At 42.0% G+C, this 17986-nt stretch overlaps 1 protein-coding gene across 6 annotated transcripts in view; it reads left to right on the forward strand.

The window, feature by feature from the left end:
- Nucleotides 1-17703, forward strand: part of ZNF462 (zinc finger protein 462) — a 90331-nt gene extending 72628 nt beyond the window's left edge. For all 6 annotated transcript variants that reach the window (XM_087742378.1, XM_087742375.1, XM_087742379.1 and 3 more), the window contains 6 exons: nucleotides 142-406; nucleotides 2618-2754; nucleotides 8379-8602; nucleotides 11019-11151; nucleotides 16112-16226; nucleotides 17460-17703. In XM_087742378.1, the coding sequence (XP_087598504.1) occupies nucleotides 142-406; nucleotides 2618-2754; nucleotides 8379-8602; nucleotides 11019-11151; nucleotides 16112-16226; nucleotides 17460-17661 (1076 nt within the window). In that variant the 3' untranslated portion in view covers nucleotides 17662-17703. The remainder of the gene's footprint in view (nucleotides 1-141; nucleotides 407-2617; nucleotides 2755-8378; nucleotides 8603-11018; nucleotides 11152-16111; nucleotides 16227-17459) is intronic.
- Nucleotides 17704-17986: the final 283 nt, after the last annotated feature.

The following is a 17986-nucleotide window of genomic DNA, read 5'->3' on the forward strand; positions in this document are numbered from 1 at the left end:
CTTCAGAAAGCTGTCAGTGGATTTCATAACAAACATCTTGATCAACCCAGTCTAAAAGCCAATAGGTGCTGGAGCAGGCTTCAAACCTTTTTAGATTTGTTAATCCACCTGCAATAAGAACTTCCTTCTGTTTCTCTACAGACTCTTCATACTCTGAGCCTCCTGATGTTCAGCAGCAGTTGAACCACTACCAGTCTGCAGCTTTGGCCAGGAACAACAACAACATCAGCCCAATCCCACTTTCTGGGAGTGCTGCAGGAGTGGAAAAAACGGAAGCCATCCTTAACTGTGAATTTTGTGAATTCTCCTCGGGTTACATACAGAGCATTCGGCGTCACTACCGTGACAAGCACGGAGGAAAAAAACTCTTCAAGTGCAAAGATTGTTCCTTTTATACAGGCTTTAAGTAAGTACTGTGCAAAACAGATAAACTGAACTCATAAGGGGTTTTTTAGCATTTGAAAAAACTTCTGACATCTTTGAGAGCTCGCTGTAGCTAACAGAAACATGGCCACTGCTGACCAGGGAGAGAAACATAGGAAATGCCATGCCAGATCACAGCAGCATCCATGTAATCCATTTTCCTCTCTCCTACAACAGCCGGTACCATCTGCTGCAGACAAAAGCACAGTAAGTCCTTGCAGTAGGTTTTACTTGCTGGAGGAAGTGGTACAGGTAGTACTGTTTCCTCAGCATAGGCAATTAGAGGGCTATCCTTATCCTCAAGTGTGAAAATTTTCTTTACAAAAATAAGGTCATTTCCTGGTGCAACCAGCGTCATGGGACAATCGGGTGTCCTAGGGAGACAGGAGACTTTATATCACCTTTCTGAAAAAACCTCTCTGATATAATTTATTTCTCCCACTATCTCTCTACCTGAAATGCAAAGCATTCTCTAGCAGATCTAATAGCATATAGATATTTCAGTAAATCCAATTAGATGTGTAAAATTTAAAAACTCAGTCCTGTGTGTGTTTGTGTGTGTGTGTGTGCTTGTGTGTGTGTGTGTTTTTAGCTGCTGTTCCGTAAGGAAACAAAAGGCCTATGCACCTGTGCCATTCATCATTTCCTCCTGATATGCTGGACCCTCGAGCATAACACCCTCAGCTGACATTTGACGTCTCAAACTTGTTAAGTTCTTAGGAGAAAGGTGACAGTAAGCAGTATGACTGAATAAAGGGGAGGAGTTCTGTTGAAGAAACTGCTGAGCACAAACCTGAGAGAATCCACACAAGAGCAACCTCTGGTTACATGTCTCTAGCCTCTGTTGCTTCAGCCCCTTGCTGCCTCTATGGTAAAATTTGCTGCTTGTGCTTTATATCCCGATTACTATCTGTCTTAAAGATTACCAGCAATTGCCAGGTCCATTCAATCTGTTCATATCTTGCGAGAGCCATTTTCTTCTACCTGGATAAAATGAAATCATCTTAAATCAAGCAGCAGTTAAACACATTCATAGTTGCATAAGGGAGTAGTGTTCTTTCATGTGGTGTCTCAAACATTCAAGGATTAAGTCTTGCTTCTTTCAGAAGCATAGCATGTTTTCCCCCTTTAAAAAAGGGGGGTGGGGCAAAAAAACCCCCATACCAATCCCCTCTTCAACTCACCATAGAAACTTAAATGCATGAAAGCACTCACTGAAGTGGATAGACATACACCTGTAGAATTCAGTGATCGCTGGATCAGTCCCAAAGCCAGTTGTGTTAGTAAGTTGCTTCATGTTCAAGCTAACAGTCTTGAAGAACTTCAAAGAGACTTCTAACTCTAGTTGAAAGTGGCAGGCTCCTTAGCTTTTGCAAGCTTTACGACTGCTTTAGGAAAAAATGACCAAGTGCCTCAAGTTACAGACACCTCTCATTTCAGTAGTTGAGCTTGTGGTTAGATAGGTGTACAGTTAATTTCCTCTGTATGCATGCCTCTTGCAACTTTTAAATATGCAGTCAATGTAATGGCAGTATGAAATTTTTTGTCCAGAAGTACTGTGGAGTATTCATTCATTCCTCCACACTAATAAGTACAGTATTCTTAGTCTTGGTTTTTCAGATCCTTATAGCTGATGCTTTAAAACTTAACTACTCAGTGCCAAACTCACTGTCAACGGAAGCCTGTTTTGTATCCTGAATCTAAGCATTTTAGCTGGTTTGGGGCTTGTCCTACAAAGACAGAGGTGGTTAAGGAGGTTATCTGCCTCCAGAAATAAGTCTGTCCTCACTTCTGCAAGTCCAGAACAGTTGATAGATTTTGTTGAACTCCGTAAAAGTTTAATCTTTGCCAGAGAAAGTACACCGAATATTTCAGCCTGAAGACAAATAATGAGCATGAAAGATGGGAATTCTTTTGCTGTCTTAACTATAGCAGTGTGACTATAGAGCAACCCATGCAAAAGAATATCTTGTCAGAATGAGTGTTTGTTACTTGAGGATACAAGCCTGCAAATACCTCTGCTCATATGTTGCTCATGTGAGTAGCCCCACTGAAATGCCACGTGGCACTGTGAAGACAAGGCTGAGTGGTATCTGTGCCATTTTACACAACACATCCCTTATAGAGCTGTGACACTTCATCGTTCCCTGCACACCTCTTCTGACTGCTTCCATCTCTCCCTCCCGTTTCACAGATCTGCTTTTACTATGCACGTGGAAGCTGGGCATTCGGCAGTTCCTGAGGAAGGACCCAAAGACCTTCGCTGTCCTCTCTGCCTATATCACACCAAATATAAACGCAACATGATTGACCATATAGTTCTGCACAGAGGTAACAATATCCCTGTATGTGTCTGTATCTGAAGAGGGGAATGCTGAACAACGCCCTTGTCTTTCAGACGGGTTTTGTTAAATTTTCCCCTCTCTGTACATCATTAAATTTTCCCCTCTCTGTACATGAGGACAAGTATGTTGAATAAGTCATCAGCCCTTAAGTATCTTTTGTTTCATTTCTAAATAATGCATCTTATTTATTTCCTGTAAAATTCAAAGTTAGCCAGTGCTGAAACAGGGCAGATTTAAAATTGCTTTTAAGCTTTTTCTCTAGAGAGATTAACAGTCATCAAACACCTGTTTAGCAAGAGTTGCCCTAATTTACAGCTCTGTTCTAGGCCAGAGTTGTTTCCTGCTTATGTCTTTGTTATCATAAAGGCCTTGCTATCATAAACTCTGTGACAAGGTGTATCATCTAACCGTAGAGGCCCCAAAATATCCCTTGATTACTTGCTTGAATTGTTTCTCTTCAGTGTTCTCAGGATCAAAACAAGAATTGTCATATTTTTGTTTTTCTTTAAGACTCCTTTTCTGTCTCGACCTATCCCTTCTTTTTTTAAGCCAGCTAAAAGTGGGATTAGAGATTTCTGTATTCTATTAACTGTGGGCTTGCTAGCTCAGAAGAGACAGCTGTTTGGGCTCTCTGGGCTGGGATTCCTGCCCATAGCTATCACACTTGATGCTTGTAGATGGTCTGTTGGCTGCCGAAATCCAAACCCATGTGTTGGGATGGCACTCTGCCTGCTTGCAGGTTGGGCATAGTTTCACAGTAGGGTATTGGTGGTGAGCAAACACAAGTTTTGCATGCCATCTTTTTCCTGGAGGAGATCCTGGTGTGACAAGCGCTATCGTAATTCTTTGTAACATACCACTTTTCAGTGTTGGTAGCTTAAAGTCCTTCTTTTACCAAAGCAGTGAGGTTGACAGAGTTCATACAAATTTCTGTCTGCTTGCAGGGCTATTCTGAGGGAACATCTGGGAAAAATGACCTGTCAGTGATTCAGAAAGCACATTACAAAGCTGCCTTATTTGATTGTAAGAGTTAGTCAGATGCTTTAGCTTTTACTTCCTGTCTTTGAAGGTGTTGCTGTGTCCGATTTTGCCCAGCTTCAGGACATAACTCCAGAATTAGCTCACTTTAGAGGAGAGGATGGTTTAGTTAACCCCTGTGAAGGGGACCATGTGGTTCCAAGTGCTGCTGAGCTGTGCTTTGTTTTGTGGGTGTGTGAGGGCTCCAGTGGACACTGCCAGACCTTTAAAATACAGATAGGCAGGCTGAGGGAGAACTGGATGGCCTTAGTTAAGGTATTTTCCGTCATGCATAGACTTGACCCTGAGAATGCCCAGGTGCAGAAATGGAAGAGCACTTCATGAGCTCAAGCAGCTGTACTGCCTGTACAGAGCTGTTTCTGACCAGTTACAAGGAGGTGGTTACCTCCTGGGTGAGCGGCACTGTGGATCTGTTCTTTTGTAGAGCTGTTGCTTCAGTTGCACGAAACAACCTCAAGCCTTTGTGCTGCTGAAACAAAGCTGATAGCAAAGGACATAATGCTATACCCACTAGAGCCCTGGGAGAAGTAAAACAGAGTAAAAGAAGTTTTAATGCAAATGAGATTATAGTGGATAAAGAATCTCAGAGGCCACTAAGAGAAGGACAAGGGTTTTCTCCGGCATCAAGAATCCAGGTAATAAAGGAAGTAGGGTCCTTCCTCAAAGTTCTTTCTGGTGTATATATCCAGCTAAAAAAACCCTCTACTGTTGTGTTTAATTGTGTGGTTGCTGAAGCAGAGAATTTTGACAAGATTTAACATGCACTGAAAGAGGGACTGAGGGATGGTGAATGTAGTTTGAGATAGCCTTCCATTTTTATAGCCATTGCATTGGTAAAACAAGGGCATAGCCCTGAGCTGTGGTCCAAGAAAATTAGTTTTGAGGTAGCTGGAGTGGTGCAGCGTGTAAAATCAAGAGTGAAGGATTTGATCCATTCATAGTTAATGTTCCTCCTGTGTAAAAAGACATGTTTACAAATGCGTGACTCTTGAATTACTTCCATGTTGCTGCACCCTTAATCCGTGGTAAAACAGCATGTGCTTGAAATGGAGAGTATATGTGCCTCTTAATGAGTGGCTACAGAAGCTGAGTTTCACAAGACTACAGCATTATCAGCTAGAAGCCTGAATGCCTAGTGAGAAAAAATCAGGCAAAGAATTTGCTTCCCATTAAGAATGAGGCAAACAGGAAGCTTCCAAGAACCTACTTAGCTTCCAAGAGCCTTCTTCCATGTGTCACCTATTCCTCATCTGTGTAAAAGTGGTTCACTGTCCCTTCTGTGTGGGTACATATGGAGCACAAGACTCATTACAGGTGGCCTGAAGCAGGGCACTGACACAGCTAGAGGCTTCTATGCAGGTAGGTGAAGAGAAGAAGTTTGGTTCTCGAGTTCTTCCTGGCCTTTGTGACAGGCAAGCCTGGGGAGAGGAGACACAGAGAAGACAGTGAACTCTTGCTCCATGGCTAGCAGAGGTGCTCGCCTTAAGTTTAGTCCAGACAATGCAATTAGTTTTCATTATCCCTTCCAGTAGCATTCCCATCACACATTTTGAAACACATTGGTATTTTCCAGGGCTGAATGCAACTTACCAAGATCACTATTGGGTCTACTTTAAAATCCTTGGGGCATTATTTTTTCTTCTTTTAGCAATCGTTTTGTTCTCTTCCTGGTACAAATAATGATTTTTTTTCTTCCATTTAATAGAAATTACACCCATTTCTCTTGAATAGTAACTTTAAGATAAAAAAGTCAAATGTTCAAATTCATCCCCAAAGGTTTCATTGCTACATATCCTGATTCCTTGCACGTGGTTGTTTCTGGCATTATCCCTTATACACACAGCTTCATTGATACATGCAGATCCCTTGTGCTGTGCTTGCTTTTGGCTACAGGAATGCAAATGCTACGTGTTCTGTGACTGTAGCTTGGATTTCCAGGCAAAAATGCATATTTTCAAACACTCAACGTAACCAAATAATTGGTATGTGTGTCTAGGTAGTAAGACTGTTTTGTTTGCACTTGGTTTACCTTAAAGGGAAGGAAATAACTTGTACATGCTGTGGTGTGTTGCTGAGTAAAGATTTTGGCTTTCAACTAAGGATTGATAGAGTCATGGGCTCTTCTATGCATTGAGCAAAAGAATGTATTCTTTGAGTTACTGTACTGTACCTAGTGCATTAATGGCCTTTCAATTTAATCTCTGATCTGCATTACAGTTAGCCTGAATATTTCAGTCTAATGGAAGGACTGGATTTCTTAAACCAAGATGATGCTTTTTAGGTGTTTATTTTGTTGTTGTTTTTTAATTATACCTCTTGCTAAATTGTTCCACAATTCAGGACATCTTTTTGTGAGGCATGTACAGTAGTCTTTGTTTAGACACTGCTGAACTTTGAAGAAGTCTACACGTGGATAAAGAAGCTACTTCTTTCAATTTGTGTATGGGGCTTTAATTTGCTGTAATTTTGTCAGTTGCCCAGATATGATAAGTGCACTCTAAATGAATAATTAAATAAACAGAGCTTTGTAGGGGCAAACTGGAGATGAGAGCATCACTTTACAAAATGTGAGGTTCTGGATCCAAATAACCCTGCAAGTTCCAAAATCATTGTTTGGAGGAAGCTCACTGACATGAATACATCATGTAAAAGTTTTAAATCATCCCCTGAAAGTGAAATCCTTCAGGCTGGAAGTGATGTTTATGTTTATTTTGCTTTTCTCCTGTTATTGTGCTGCCTTTGATTTGGGGAGTGTATGTGTGATTGTGAGCTATTAGGTTTTGCTAATGTGAATTAGGAAATGCTGCATTACTCCAGACTGGTAGATAAGAAGTTTTATACCATCCCATGTTTTAGCTTTTTTAATCTGTGCCAGGTGCTAGAGGAAAAGTGAATTTTCAAATATTTTAATTAGTATTTCCCTTTTTTAAAACTTCACTTGACTTTTTCACTTTTGAAGCCAACTGCGTCACTTATTTAAGTGAGTTCAAAAGCACACAGCTGCAACAACCTTGTAAAAAGTCGTCTTATGACCCCAGAATCACAGCTTTAAATTCTGTTGTCTCTTAGACCCTGTTCTCCCCTCCCCTTTTCCCACCCTGCATGGCCACAACTTGGTGTCTTTATAGCTGGAGAAGCGGTTGTCGGTGTAGAAAAGAATTACAAGTCCACGGGTTTTTTTTATTTAAGGCATAGCTTTGAGGAAAACTTTTTGAAGAAGTCAAAGAGGAAGTTATGAGACAGGATAACTTTTGTGTTTAGGGAGAAGCTGAGCAGGATGGAATATTTTGTTGGGCTGTAGAAGAAGTCTTGAGAGCAGCAGTGGCATGTGGATTGGCCAGAAGTGAATGAACAGTGGAGCATTTGCCACCTTCCAGAAACCCTAAGGGAGTTTGTATTTCTGTAGTTGTCTTTGGATGTGATATTACCCTTCTCACTAAAGAAAAAGGCCCATTGGCTCAGATCCATATGTGGATTACCACGTCTCACATTCCCCTAGCCTTCACGTCTACCATCTGAGATGTAGGCCTGGTTTTTTAGTTCATTTAGTTTAATCTGCCGTGAGGGATGAACCTGCATGAGGAGGATCAAACTCCTCCTTTAATCTGCAGTCCATAAGGAGTAACAATACTAAATTGCAGTGCTGTAGTTCAAAAGGCCAGTTGAGTAACAAAAGCCCATAATGAGGATCTTCTGGTGACCCTCAGCTGAAGGGTCAAATCTGGGGTTTCCCTTGTGCGCACAGCTCGGAGCTCAGGGAACGACAGTGGATGAGTGTTACGCACATCAGATTCTGGCTCTGTCAAATGACTGGAATTAATTGCTGCTCTGTTAGAAGTCAGTGCTTTGTTTGAGAAGTGGAGAGCTTAAAAACTCAGCAAGAGCATTTTCAGTACATGCTTGTATCCATGATCTGAACTGTGGGAATTGTGACATCACATGCATGCAGATTTTGAATCTGAGCTTTCTGAAAGCTGTGGGTGTGTTGGGAAGTTTCTGCCCCTGGCTGAACAGCAGAGCCTCTTCCAGGAAAAGGTGCTACCTTGCTTACCCTCTCAGTCCCCAGAGAGTAGCTTTAGACGTGATGGTGAGGATACCAGCTCCGATTTTTAGAGATCCAGCAGAGTGATGCATTGGGAAGCACCCTGCAGCTTCCCTGTTTATTACATTTCTAGCAGCCATTCCTGGCTGCTGTCAAGTACTGAACCAAAATGGACTTTTGGTCTGGGTGATTTATGGCTGGTTTTGTATTCCTAGACTCTGCTACTCTGACTCACAGATGGAGTCTCATTTGCCCCAAAGTCTCCATTCCCATCCTCTTCACCCAATAAGCAGTTACATTTCTGAGGACACCTGCGTTTGTAGCCTTGGAGGATTAACCCTGTCACTGCAGGAAGAATTGTTGTCTTGTGTTTTTTGTGTCAGTCCAGCTCAGTTCCCATTCCCATTCCTTTATAGATGGACTGCCTACCCAGATCCTATTCCTTGTGTGGGTAGTAGTGCCCAGACTTTTGACACGTGGGCCTGGTATTTCTTAAAATTTGTTAAGTGAATGTTGTCCTGTCCCTACAGAAGAGCGGGTTGTTCCCATCGAAGTCTGCCGTTCCAAGCTGTCAAAGTACTTGCAGGGAGTTGTTTTCCGGTGTGATAAGTGTACCTTTACCTGCTCCAGTGATGAGAGCTTGCAGCAGCACATAGAGAAGCACAATGAACTGAAACCTTACAAATGCCAACTCTGCTACTATGAGACCAAACACACAGAGGAGCTGGACGCTCACCTTCGAGATGAGCACAAGGTAACATCCAAATAGTTTTAACTTGTAGGAATCTACTCTTTGCAAATGCTGTATTAGTTAACTTGCATGTTAACTCTGAGTAGCCAACTTGCTGTTGGGTTTTTTTCCTCTCCCTCCCCAAATCTGGAAACTAATCCCATGTTGGTCTTTACTTCCTCTATTTTCTATTATTTCTTTTTTTTTTTTTAGAAACTCAAAATTGAGGGTTTCTAAAGCTGTTCAGATTGATCAGAATCGGCAGACTGTTGTATACAGAGTATGATTATCTGGAAAAGGCACTTGTGTATGCTAGGTTTATTTAAAGAGGGGGGAAAAAAAGGGTTGTGAAACAATATTAAGGCTGTGTGCTTCAGCCTCTGTGAAAGGCAGGAGATTCCAAACATAAGATTGCTCTGGCAACTTCAGTAGCACGACATGCCATGCATATTTTAATAACAAAGAGGGCAATACATCCCCGTTTACATTTAACAAGGGAAAGATAAACAGCAAGTATAACCAGGTCCTAAGTTAAGACTGCTTTGGAGTTTCTGTGGAGTGCCTGAATGCAGACCTGATCCAGTCTTTGAGAAGTCATTAGAGGCTTTCCACACACTGTTAGCTTCGAATTTCTGTAACTGTGAGCTGTGTAGCTGAGAGACCCTTAAGTTCTAGAATTGAGATGTGTTTTGGAGTATTTGTTGGAGTGCTTCCTTTCACATTTCTGGGGGAGGCAGCTATATGCCTCCACCTGTTGAAGCTGAGCTGCCCAGGTCCTCACTAAAAACTCACTCCTACTTCATTGACTGAATGACACTTACCTTATAGCCAAATATGTTTATATCAACAGTATTAGCAGCAGAAGTCCCAGCAAAACTTTTCATGCTTAAAAAGTATTTGGCTGTCTTATAAAAACAAACTCTGTAAACTTACGTTGGCCTGCTATGCTTATCTGCCCTCTTCTTCATTACTTCTGGAGAGTCTTCTGCAACTCACATGGTACATGAGGTGCTCCATGCCTCCTAGTCACCACAGCAAGGGGCCTGGCGTATCCAGGAGGCACTGTTCCTCATTCTTTTGACACAGTGCATCAGGCTGGGAAGATTATTCCCTTACTTAGCTCTCCCTTCCGATCCAGACCTGCAGTGATGGTGCCAGTAGTTTAGGGTATCTTTTCCCCATTCCTGTTCAGTAATTTGTATCTCGCTAATTTGTGTCCAAGTTCTCAGCTCAGACACCCAAGTGATATATTGCACCTTAAAGAGTTCCTGTGCATGAGCTGAGTTCAATTAAGTGCCTTGCATGTGGTCTTGTTTAACTCTCAGTGGGTAACGTGTTAAGTCAGAGAACCTCATCACAGCTGTCTGTATGGAGTAGTGCTAGCAATCTGCACACCACTGCATTTAGGATAGTTTGCTATTTGGAGATATCCTACAGTCTAATTCACATGCTCATTAGGTTCATTCACATTCCCTTTCTCACAGAATGATAAAAAATAGTCAGTGGGTGTTGATATTTCATTCAGCATTTTGCAGGAGGTGTTGTACTACGCTCATTCCTCTGTCTCCATCCTCTCTGCCTCTGTGGCTTAGTGCCTGTGCTGCTAGTGGGTTGTCTCCTTGCATGAAAAATGAATCCAAAATCCTTCCCAGCAGGGATCAATGAGCTCAGAGGGCGCTTGCCATCCAACAAGTATTAGCCCTAGTGTCCTGGTCATGCTCCACACTCTCCGCCTCTACTGTAAATCTGGACTGCTCCTCTGCTGTTTCTGTTGGATGTGGTGGAGTTCCTGACTTCTGTGCCCTAAGCTGCTCCTTTCATACCGCTGCTGTGAGCTGTTAAGTAGCTGCTGCATTTCACCCTAGGGTTAGCTGAATTTGACTGCTGGGTGAAGTGTTCCCATTATAGTCTGTGTATCAGCTTGCAAAGCACTTTGCAGCCCTTCGTAATGAAAATTAATCTGTTATTAATGAGTGAAAGTGTATGTGGCACACAGCAGCCATGTGCTTAGTAAAAGACCCATCCTTTCATGAATGAAGCTGAATGAACCAGTCACAAATAATTTTCCTTCAGTGTGGATGTGCAATAGCAGTGTTTCATCACAGCGGTTGAATGGTCCCATAAAAAGAGGATACAACTTAAAGTGTTTTGCATTTCTTGGATTTTTTTTTTGTTTTAATACATCAAAACCAGGAAGAAATGAGGGGGGTTTACTGAATGTCATTAGTTTCTGAAAACCAAAAATGAGAAATGCAGAATAAACAATGAAAGAAGAATCACTATCATTGAAAAGAAATGAGTGTTAATTTGATTAGGCGACTGCATGTCACCTCTAGCTGAGCAGGCTTTGGGGTGTATTCAATTTTGTTTTGCATATGTGATGATTTTTCTGATTAGCTGATGATGGTGCTGATTGCTGACAAAAGTGTTTCTTTCAAAGGTGAGTCGTAATTTTGAGCTGGTTGGACGGGTTAACTTGGACCAGTTGGAACAAATGAAGGGGAAAACAGAGAGCTCCAGCAGTGATGAAGAAGAAAAAGAAGAAGAGTTAAGCCCCAAGACTGAAGAGAGAGGTCAGTGGAGCTCCTTTTTTTTTTTTTTTTTTTTTTTTTTTTTTTTTTTTGGCACTGCAACATACCCCACCAGTCCCACCAAACAAGGTCAGCTGTTGACTCTACAGCACATTCCTGTAGAGCCATGCAGGCATGCCAGCAGGAGCAGAATGAGGCTTTTGTGAAGACACAGCTCCTGGGGGAATCTCGTGTTTCTAATCCTTATTACAAGTTTTCTGTCTTAAGAAAATACGTACTATGAGAAAACACAGATAGCATCTGTGACTTATCAACCCCTGCAGATAACATCTATAAGGGCTTGGAAAACTATGTAAGTGGAATATTTTAGTGGTCTGTCAGATTTTCTGTTTTGGTAGCCCATTTTCAGCTCTTCACTCAGCATTGTTCAGGCGAGTGATGAAGGGGTCATGGCCAAAGTTTTTTATGGGCTGTGATTAACTCTGTGCCCAGCATTCCTTGTCAGACAGATTCAGTCCTGTTGCAGTTGCTGCAGTTGGCAGCTCTGGAGCCAGGGTAGGTCCATGCCCCACCTGTACCATTGTGTATTTAAATATGTGCCTAAGTTCATATGTAAGACTAATCCTACTGACTTCAGCCAAGGCTAGGCCATGTGCTTGCTAGTGCTTTCGCTTTGGTTGAAGTTAGATCAGCAGGGAAAAACTGAGTTCTCTGTAAATTGAACTGGGTTTTCTTGTCCTTCCCTTCCAACACCCTTCCCCCATGAAAACCAGGTTGTTGCAGTATCTGGTATAAACTCTGTGTTGGCTAGTCTGCTCTGGTGCACGATTCATCAGTCAAAGGCAGTGCATTTGCAACTCCTTAATGTGTTTAGCTCTGTGATGTCTGAATGTCAGGTTCCTGGGGTCACCCGCCCTCTTGATGCTCACGACCACAGCTAGCCAAGTTCTGTGTACTTTAACTAAAGGTATGCCACCATGTTTACCTTTTTCCTCCTGAATTTTCAGCTTTCAGACTCACTCAGGAGTTGTTCACAAAAGAAAATGTGTCTCCCTACATCTTTTCAGACCTGGAAAAATTCCAATTTCTGGATTCACAGGTTGTTTACAGAACAGGAGGGGCTCCAGTCATGCTTCTTACCTTTTAATAGCAAGACCCCAGCATTGTGGCTTTTGTTTGGTGTCCCTGCAGCATAAATTTGGTCTGCCTTTATCACCAGCACTTCACTTCAAGTGTGGTTAGTGATAGCTTTTATTTAAATGAGAAAGGAAGTGAGTTGGATAGAAAACCATTTATGTTTTAATGAAAAATATCCTTCACAAGATCTTAGGTAGAACAATAGAAAAATCAGAGGAAAACCTAAAGGGATGTTTGTTCTATATGCATTTCAAAGTGCAACATTATTAACTTGTGTGGAGACATGCTTGGGTGTCTGTTCGGGGACAGCTTCGACCACCCTCAGAGCTTCATGGCTGGAACAATGATTGCGTAATGATTTGACTAAAGGACCAGCTCACCTTAGTTGCAGATGTAGCAGGCTGATTAATGTTTTGTATAGACCCACAGCTAGCAGGGGATGAAGAGTCATGCTGTCCTTGTGAGGATTGCCTTAGCATTATACACAAGCACAGGTGCTGAAGTGACCTTGGAAGCTGTGTTATGTAGACGAAGGAGAAGAAAGTGCTATCTACCAAGCCTTACAAATCCCTGTAAATGCACTATGGGGAGGGGGACAGCTCAAGGTGAAGTTCATGGTTTAAATTGGCTTTAGGTTACACTGTGAAAATGTAAAAATGTCACCTTCTATGCTGGAGATTTAAATTTGCAGGAATAATAGATAAGCGTTATCCCCATGTTTCATGTGATCAATAGTTAAGCAAGGGATAGTGTACTTTAGTTTGTACTTTTTTCACCTGTATCTCTGGTTTTTTAATCTGTGACTAGCTGAAAAGATTTCTGTGTGCTTGTTCAGATGACCAGTCTAAAAAAATCATTCGTATTTCCAAACTGGTTTTGCAGCTGTTCTTTCCTGACTGCCCGGTAGGGTCAATGTTTCACCATTGTTATTTTTTCTCTTTTTTAATCTGTTACCATTTGTAATATATTATACTAAAATAGTTAGAAAATTAAGAAAACCCTTATGCCTACTACAGCAAGGGTATTTTGAAAAGATCCAGTTGTATTGACTATATTTTTCTAGACAAGTTGTGGACTACCACTGTAAGGTGCAAGATGCAAGGTACACTTTCAAAAAGTGCCCCAGTGAGACAGGAACTGAAGGCGTGGTTGGATGCTTAGTTGCCTGCTGCCATCTCCCTATGGATTTTCAGAAGACAGTTCTAACACAGCAATGGTTTGCTCTGTTAGCAGAGGACCAGAGCTATGGTTTTAAATATAGCCTGTCACTGTGGCTAATGCCGTCATAGCTTTCAAACCACATCAGACTGTGTAATTCTGTATGCCACTCAGGTGCTTTTGACAGTTCTAGCCTTTGTGATGTTAGCAGGAAGTGGGATTTGCTGAGAGTGCCTCTGTGTGCCCCAAGTATCTGGAAGCAAATGCTGTCTGAACCCTCTGAAGTCTGTGACTTTGGCAGAACCAGGATCTCTGGTTAGAAATAACCTGCCTAGATGTGCCACTTTGACTTCAGGCAGTAGTACTAAAGGTGCAAAGAAGAGTGTGTTACTTCTCCAAATGGGCTGTTGGACAGTGGACCAAAGAAGGGCAGCAGAGCTGAACTGCTCTCTTGGATGGGAAAGGAAGGTAGTCGTTGGCTGCTGGTGAAGGACAGTAGAAAATATATTGACCTGGGAGGAAGAAGATGAGAGGGTGTTTGGCATACACCGTGGAAAGAACAGCTCCCCCTGGTAGGGACTGCATCCCAGAGGGACTGTCTGTCTTTTCTGACCTTTATGCCTTGGTCTTAGCAGAAACTGGAATCGAGAGGTGTTTTTCCACAGTAGACAAAAATAAATGTCCATGAGTGCTTGTGTGTGTGACGCAGAAAAACCGCAGAGAGGTCAGGTGTCTGTGCAGTCTGTTACCTCTCTTCTGCAGGCCACAGAGAAGAGCAGCTTCTGATACTCCTCCAGGGAAGCAGTCCAAATTCACAGCCCTAGAAGCAAAACTGATTGGGAAGCAGGGTGAACAAGTTAGTGTTTTCTGAAGAGGTGATGGATTTACTAGAGTAGTACTCGCTAATCTTAATGGGAGTTGCAAGTATAAATCATGGACTGGTTTTGGTTGGAAGGGACTTTTAAAGATCATACAGTCCAACTCCCCTGCTGTGGGCAGAGACATCTTTCACTACATCAGGTTGCTTAAAGCCCTGTTCAGCCTGACCTTGAACACTTATAATGATGGGGCATCCACACCTTCTCTGGGCAACCTGTTCCAGTGTCTCAAGACCCTCATCTTAAAAAATTTCTTCCTGATGTGCAATTTAAACCTACCCTCTTTCAGTTTAAAAACGATTACCCTTTGTCCTGTCACTACGGGCCCTGGTAAAAAGTCTCTCTCCATCTTTCTCATAAGCCCCCTTTAAGAATTGAAAGGCTGCAATAAAGTCTCCCTGGAGCCTTCTCTTCTCCAGGCTGAACAACCCCAACTCCTCCGTATTTGAGCAAAACAGCCTCTATGTTGCATATCTCCTCTCTGCAGAGGCCCAGAATAAACTTCCTATTGTGTACTATACGGTAAGTATGTTCTTGTACAGAACAGCAGCATTTGCCTCTAAAACTTTTACCCTCCATAAATATTTGTCCCTGTACCATGACCAGTGTGTGTGTTGCAGTGTGTTTATAAATTTGTGTCACACGTAAGGTATTAAAATCCAGATGTAAACTGAACTAATGGCATTGACTTACTTTCTGGTGTTCCTCTTGACACAGCACCTCACTTTGTAATATTTAACCAAGTAATAAATCACTGACAGTAAGAAACACAAAGTGGGGTTTTTTCTTTCAGGGGGAAGAGGCAAAAAATGATGTTAAGAACCATTCTGTACAGAACTTTAGTAAAGGCTAACTAGTGAGAAATGTGTCACAAAAATACACTTATTTTAAGTTCATAGGTTGATCTTGAACAGAGTAAGTCTGAGAGTGAAGAAATCAAGTGAGCAGAGATCTGAACCGAAATGAAGCAAAATCCTGTTTCTTTTATTATGTAGTTTGGGAGGAGTCAGAAAGACATTCTGTTGATTTCTTGCTTAAGATAATCCCTGCTAAGAAATTAATGCTCTGAGCAGATGGTGCTGTCTCATTTCCAGCAAAAGAATCAAGTGAGATAGTCCATACAATTAGTTTTAATGGTTTGTGAGGTGATCTTCTTAATTTGTGAGAAAATGTTTCATCTTTTGTTAAAGCTGGCTGTGTTCACAAGGAGTTTGGCTTTCAGAAATACTGCTCCCTGAGCTGACAGTGACTTCACTGGTATTACTAGGTGCTTCACACTTCTGCAAATGAGGCCCCAAGCACTTTGTATAAAAGATTAGGATGGGATGGATGAAACACCTAGGCAGTTAAAAGGCAGGACTTAACCCATGAGACTTCATGATGAAGGGATGTCTATTTATTATGAGGATCACATGTTAAATATACCAAGTCTTTGTTTCCTAAAATTTACACTACTAATTCAAAAGTTATTAGATGGGCTTTAGTGGTTTTTTTGATTTTGCTTTCAAGCCATTTCAGCCCTAAACTTCTCAGTTTTGGTTTTGAATTAAAACTCTGCAGTATCTTCATTTGTTGAAATACAGGAACAGGGAGTAGTAACTGGTTACCCTTATTTGCAGAGATGCTTTAAGACTTAGGATGGGATTTGTCACTTGCAGTGTCACTTTGCTTTGGGGGAGTTGCATTTTCACAAACACAGTTATTTGATAGGTAAGTCCTTTTCCTTCTCAGGGATGAGACGGTGCAGCAGAGGGCATAAGAGCAGGATCACAGTGGTCCCTTCTCGCCCTAGCACTTCTGAAATCATGGGCTATGCTCTCTTTTTCCAGATCCCATGATGTTTCCTGACAGCGGTGCTCCAGAGAAACGCTTCCCCTGTGAGTTCTGTGGCCGATCATTTGCAGAAGGCTCTGAGTGGGAGCGACACGTGCTGAGACATGGCATGTAAGTTGGTTTACGTTCCTTTGCGAAACAGCCAAAGGTAACAGTAAATCTCTGTGCGTTCCCCCCACCCCATTCCTTGCCTCCCAAAAAGCCCTGTGATGAAGGCAAACACAGTTCTATGAAGAACAATTCTGTCTATCGCGAGTGTGGATACAGTCATCAGATATCTCTGCATGGGAAGTTCCTGTTCATCCTTTTTAACTCTGCTGCCCAGGGTGGCTGTAGGCTGTGATTCTAAAACTTAAGATTGTCCCAAGGCGAATACCACTTGGCCAGGATTAACTTAACCTGAGTGTACTGTTGATTTTGCCTGCCAGCAGAGCAGCATAAAAATGGGAGAAAATTATATGGAATGTCCTAGGAAGGAACTGTTTGGTTTTTTTTTTCTCTTTATTGTTACATCTGTTTTCACATGCTTGCAGCTAAATTTGCATAGCAGTGCAAAGAATTATGTGCAGAGAAATGTCAAGACTTTCAAGGGAACTAAAATCAATCTGAATGGACTCCTCCGCAAGTGTGCATAGTGAAGTTCACTAGTTCATCTTCATAGTGAAGATCTTTCCCTTTCTATAGCAGTTTGCACATTGTGGGATGATACGTATCACAGATAAGATAGGCATCTCTGGAACATTTTCCTTCTTTTGATGAAGATCTGGCTGGTAGCACAGATCTCTTTGCTGACCAGAGTTCCTTCAAAGAGTAGATTTCATTCAAGGTTGCTGACATGTGGAAGACATTTGGATACAATATTGTACGTTAACTGTGATGGGATGAGAAATACTACTTCTCTTACCCTTAATCTTGTCTGCCTAAAGATGAGTGCTTTAAATGTTGCAACCTATAAAAAATTTTATTGGATCATTAACTCTTTGGGAAAAGTGCTCTTTTTCCTGTGCCTTTGTTTGGTGCCTTCTAAGTTTTGTTTACAAGGGACTGGGGAAAGGGGAATAAACTTTTAAAAGTCAGAATTAAGGTTCTTCCCTCTCATCTCATACCTGTCCCAGTGTAGAGCAAATAAGCATTTGGTTTTAAAGCTAGAATGTCATGGGTCCCACTGGTAGCTTCATTCCACTGCCTCTCCTATTGAGCATGAGGTGGCAATGTTGTGGCTGCTTGCATCTACATTTTTAGAAAGTGATCTGGTTTTCTCCCTTGTGTGATACACACAGGCTGGCTTTGCTGTTCTCTGTATCGACTGTAAGTGTTTCTGTTTTCTGCCACTCGGCTCTCCAGGGCACTGAATGAAAGCAAGCACAGGACCAGTGAGGACAGCCAGCCAAAGGAGGACATAGAAGAAACTGTTAGCACACTGCCAGAAGAAAAAGAAGGCATTGAGAAAATGGTGGTGGACTATTCCCACAACAGTGAAACAGCAGTCAGCATGGTAACTGCTGACAAACCTCTCCAAGACAACTTGGAGGCCAAAAACGAATAAGCATTTGGTGTGATTCTAATCAACGTACTTGAACAGTGATGAACGGGGTGGGGTGGGTGGGTAGGGTGGGCAGAAGGAAGAAATAAAGCTGCTTTTAGGACTGAATGATCTATTTTCAAAGCACTGGTACCTGTGTGAGTGTGTGTATATTAAAGTTATTTAAGTGATGGAATAAGTGGCTCCATTACATCACTGCATCTTTTCTTCTGGATCTTGACAATGGGAAGTTACATTCATCTTGGACTAATGAAGCAACTCCCCGTATTCCTACATTACACATCGTGCTTTGCAGTGGAGACTTGGATTGTTTGTGAATGGAAGCGTC

Source organism: Nipponia nippon, unplaced genomic scaffold (genome assembly GCF_047370975.1).
Source record: "Nipponia nippon isolate SJK-2023a ecotype South Korea unplaced genomic scaffold, ASM4737097v1 scaffold_8, whole genome shotgun sequence".
Classification (NCBI taxonomy): domain Eukaryota; kingdom Metazoa; phylum Chordata; class Aves; order Pelecaniformes; family Threskiornithidae; genus Nipponia; species Nipponia nippon.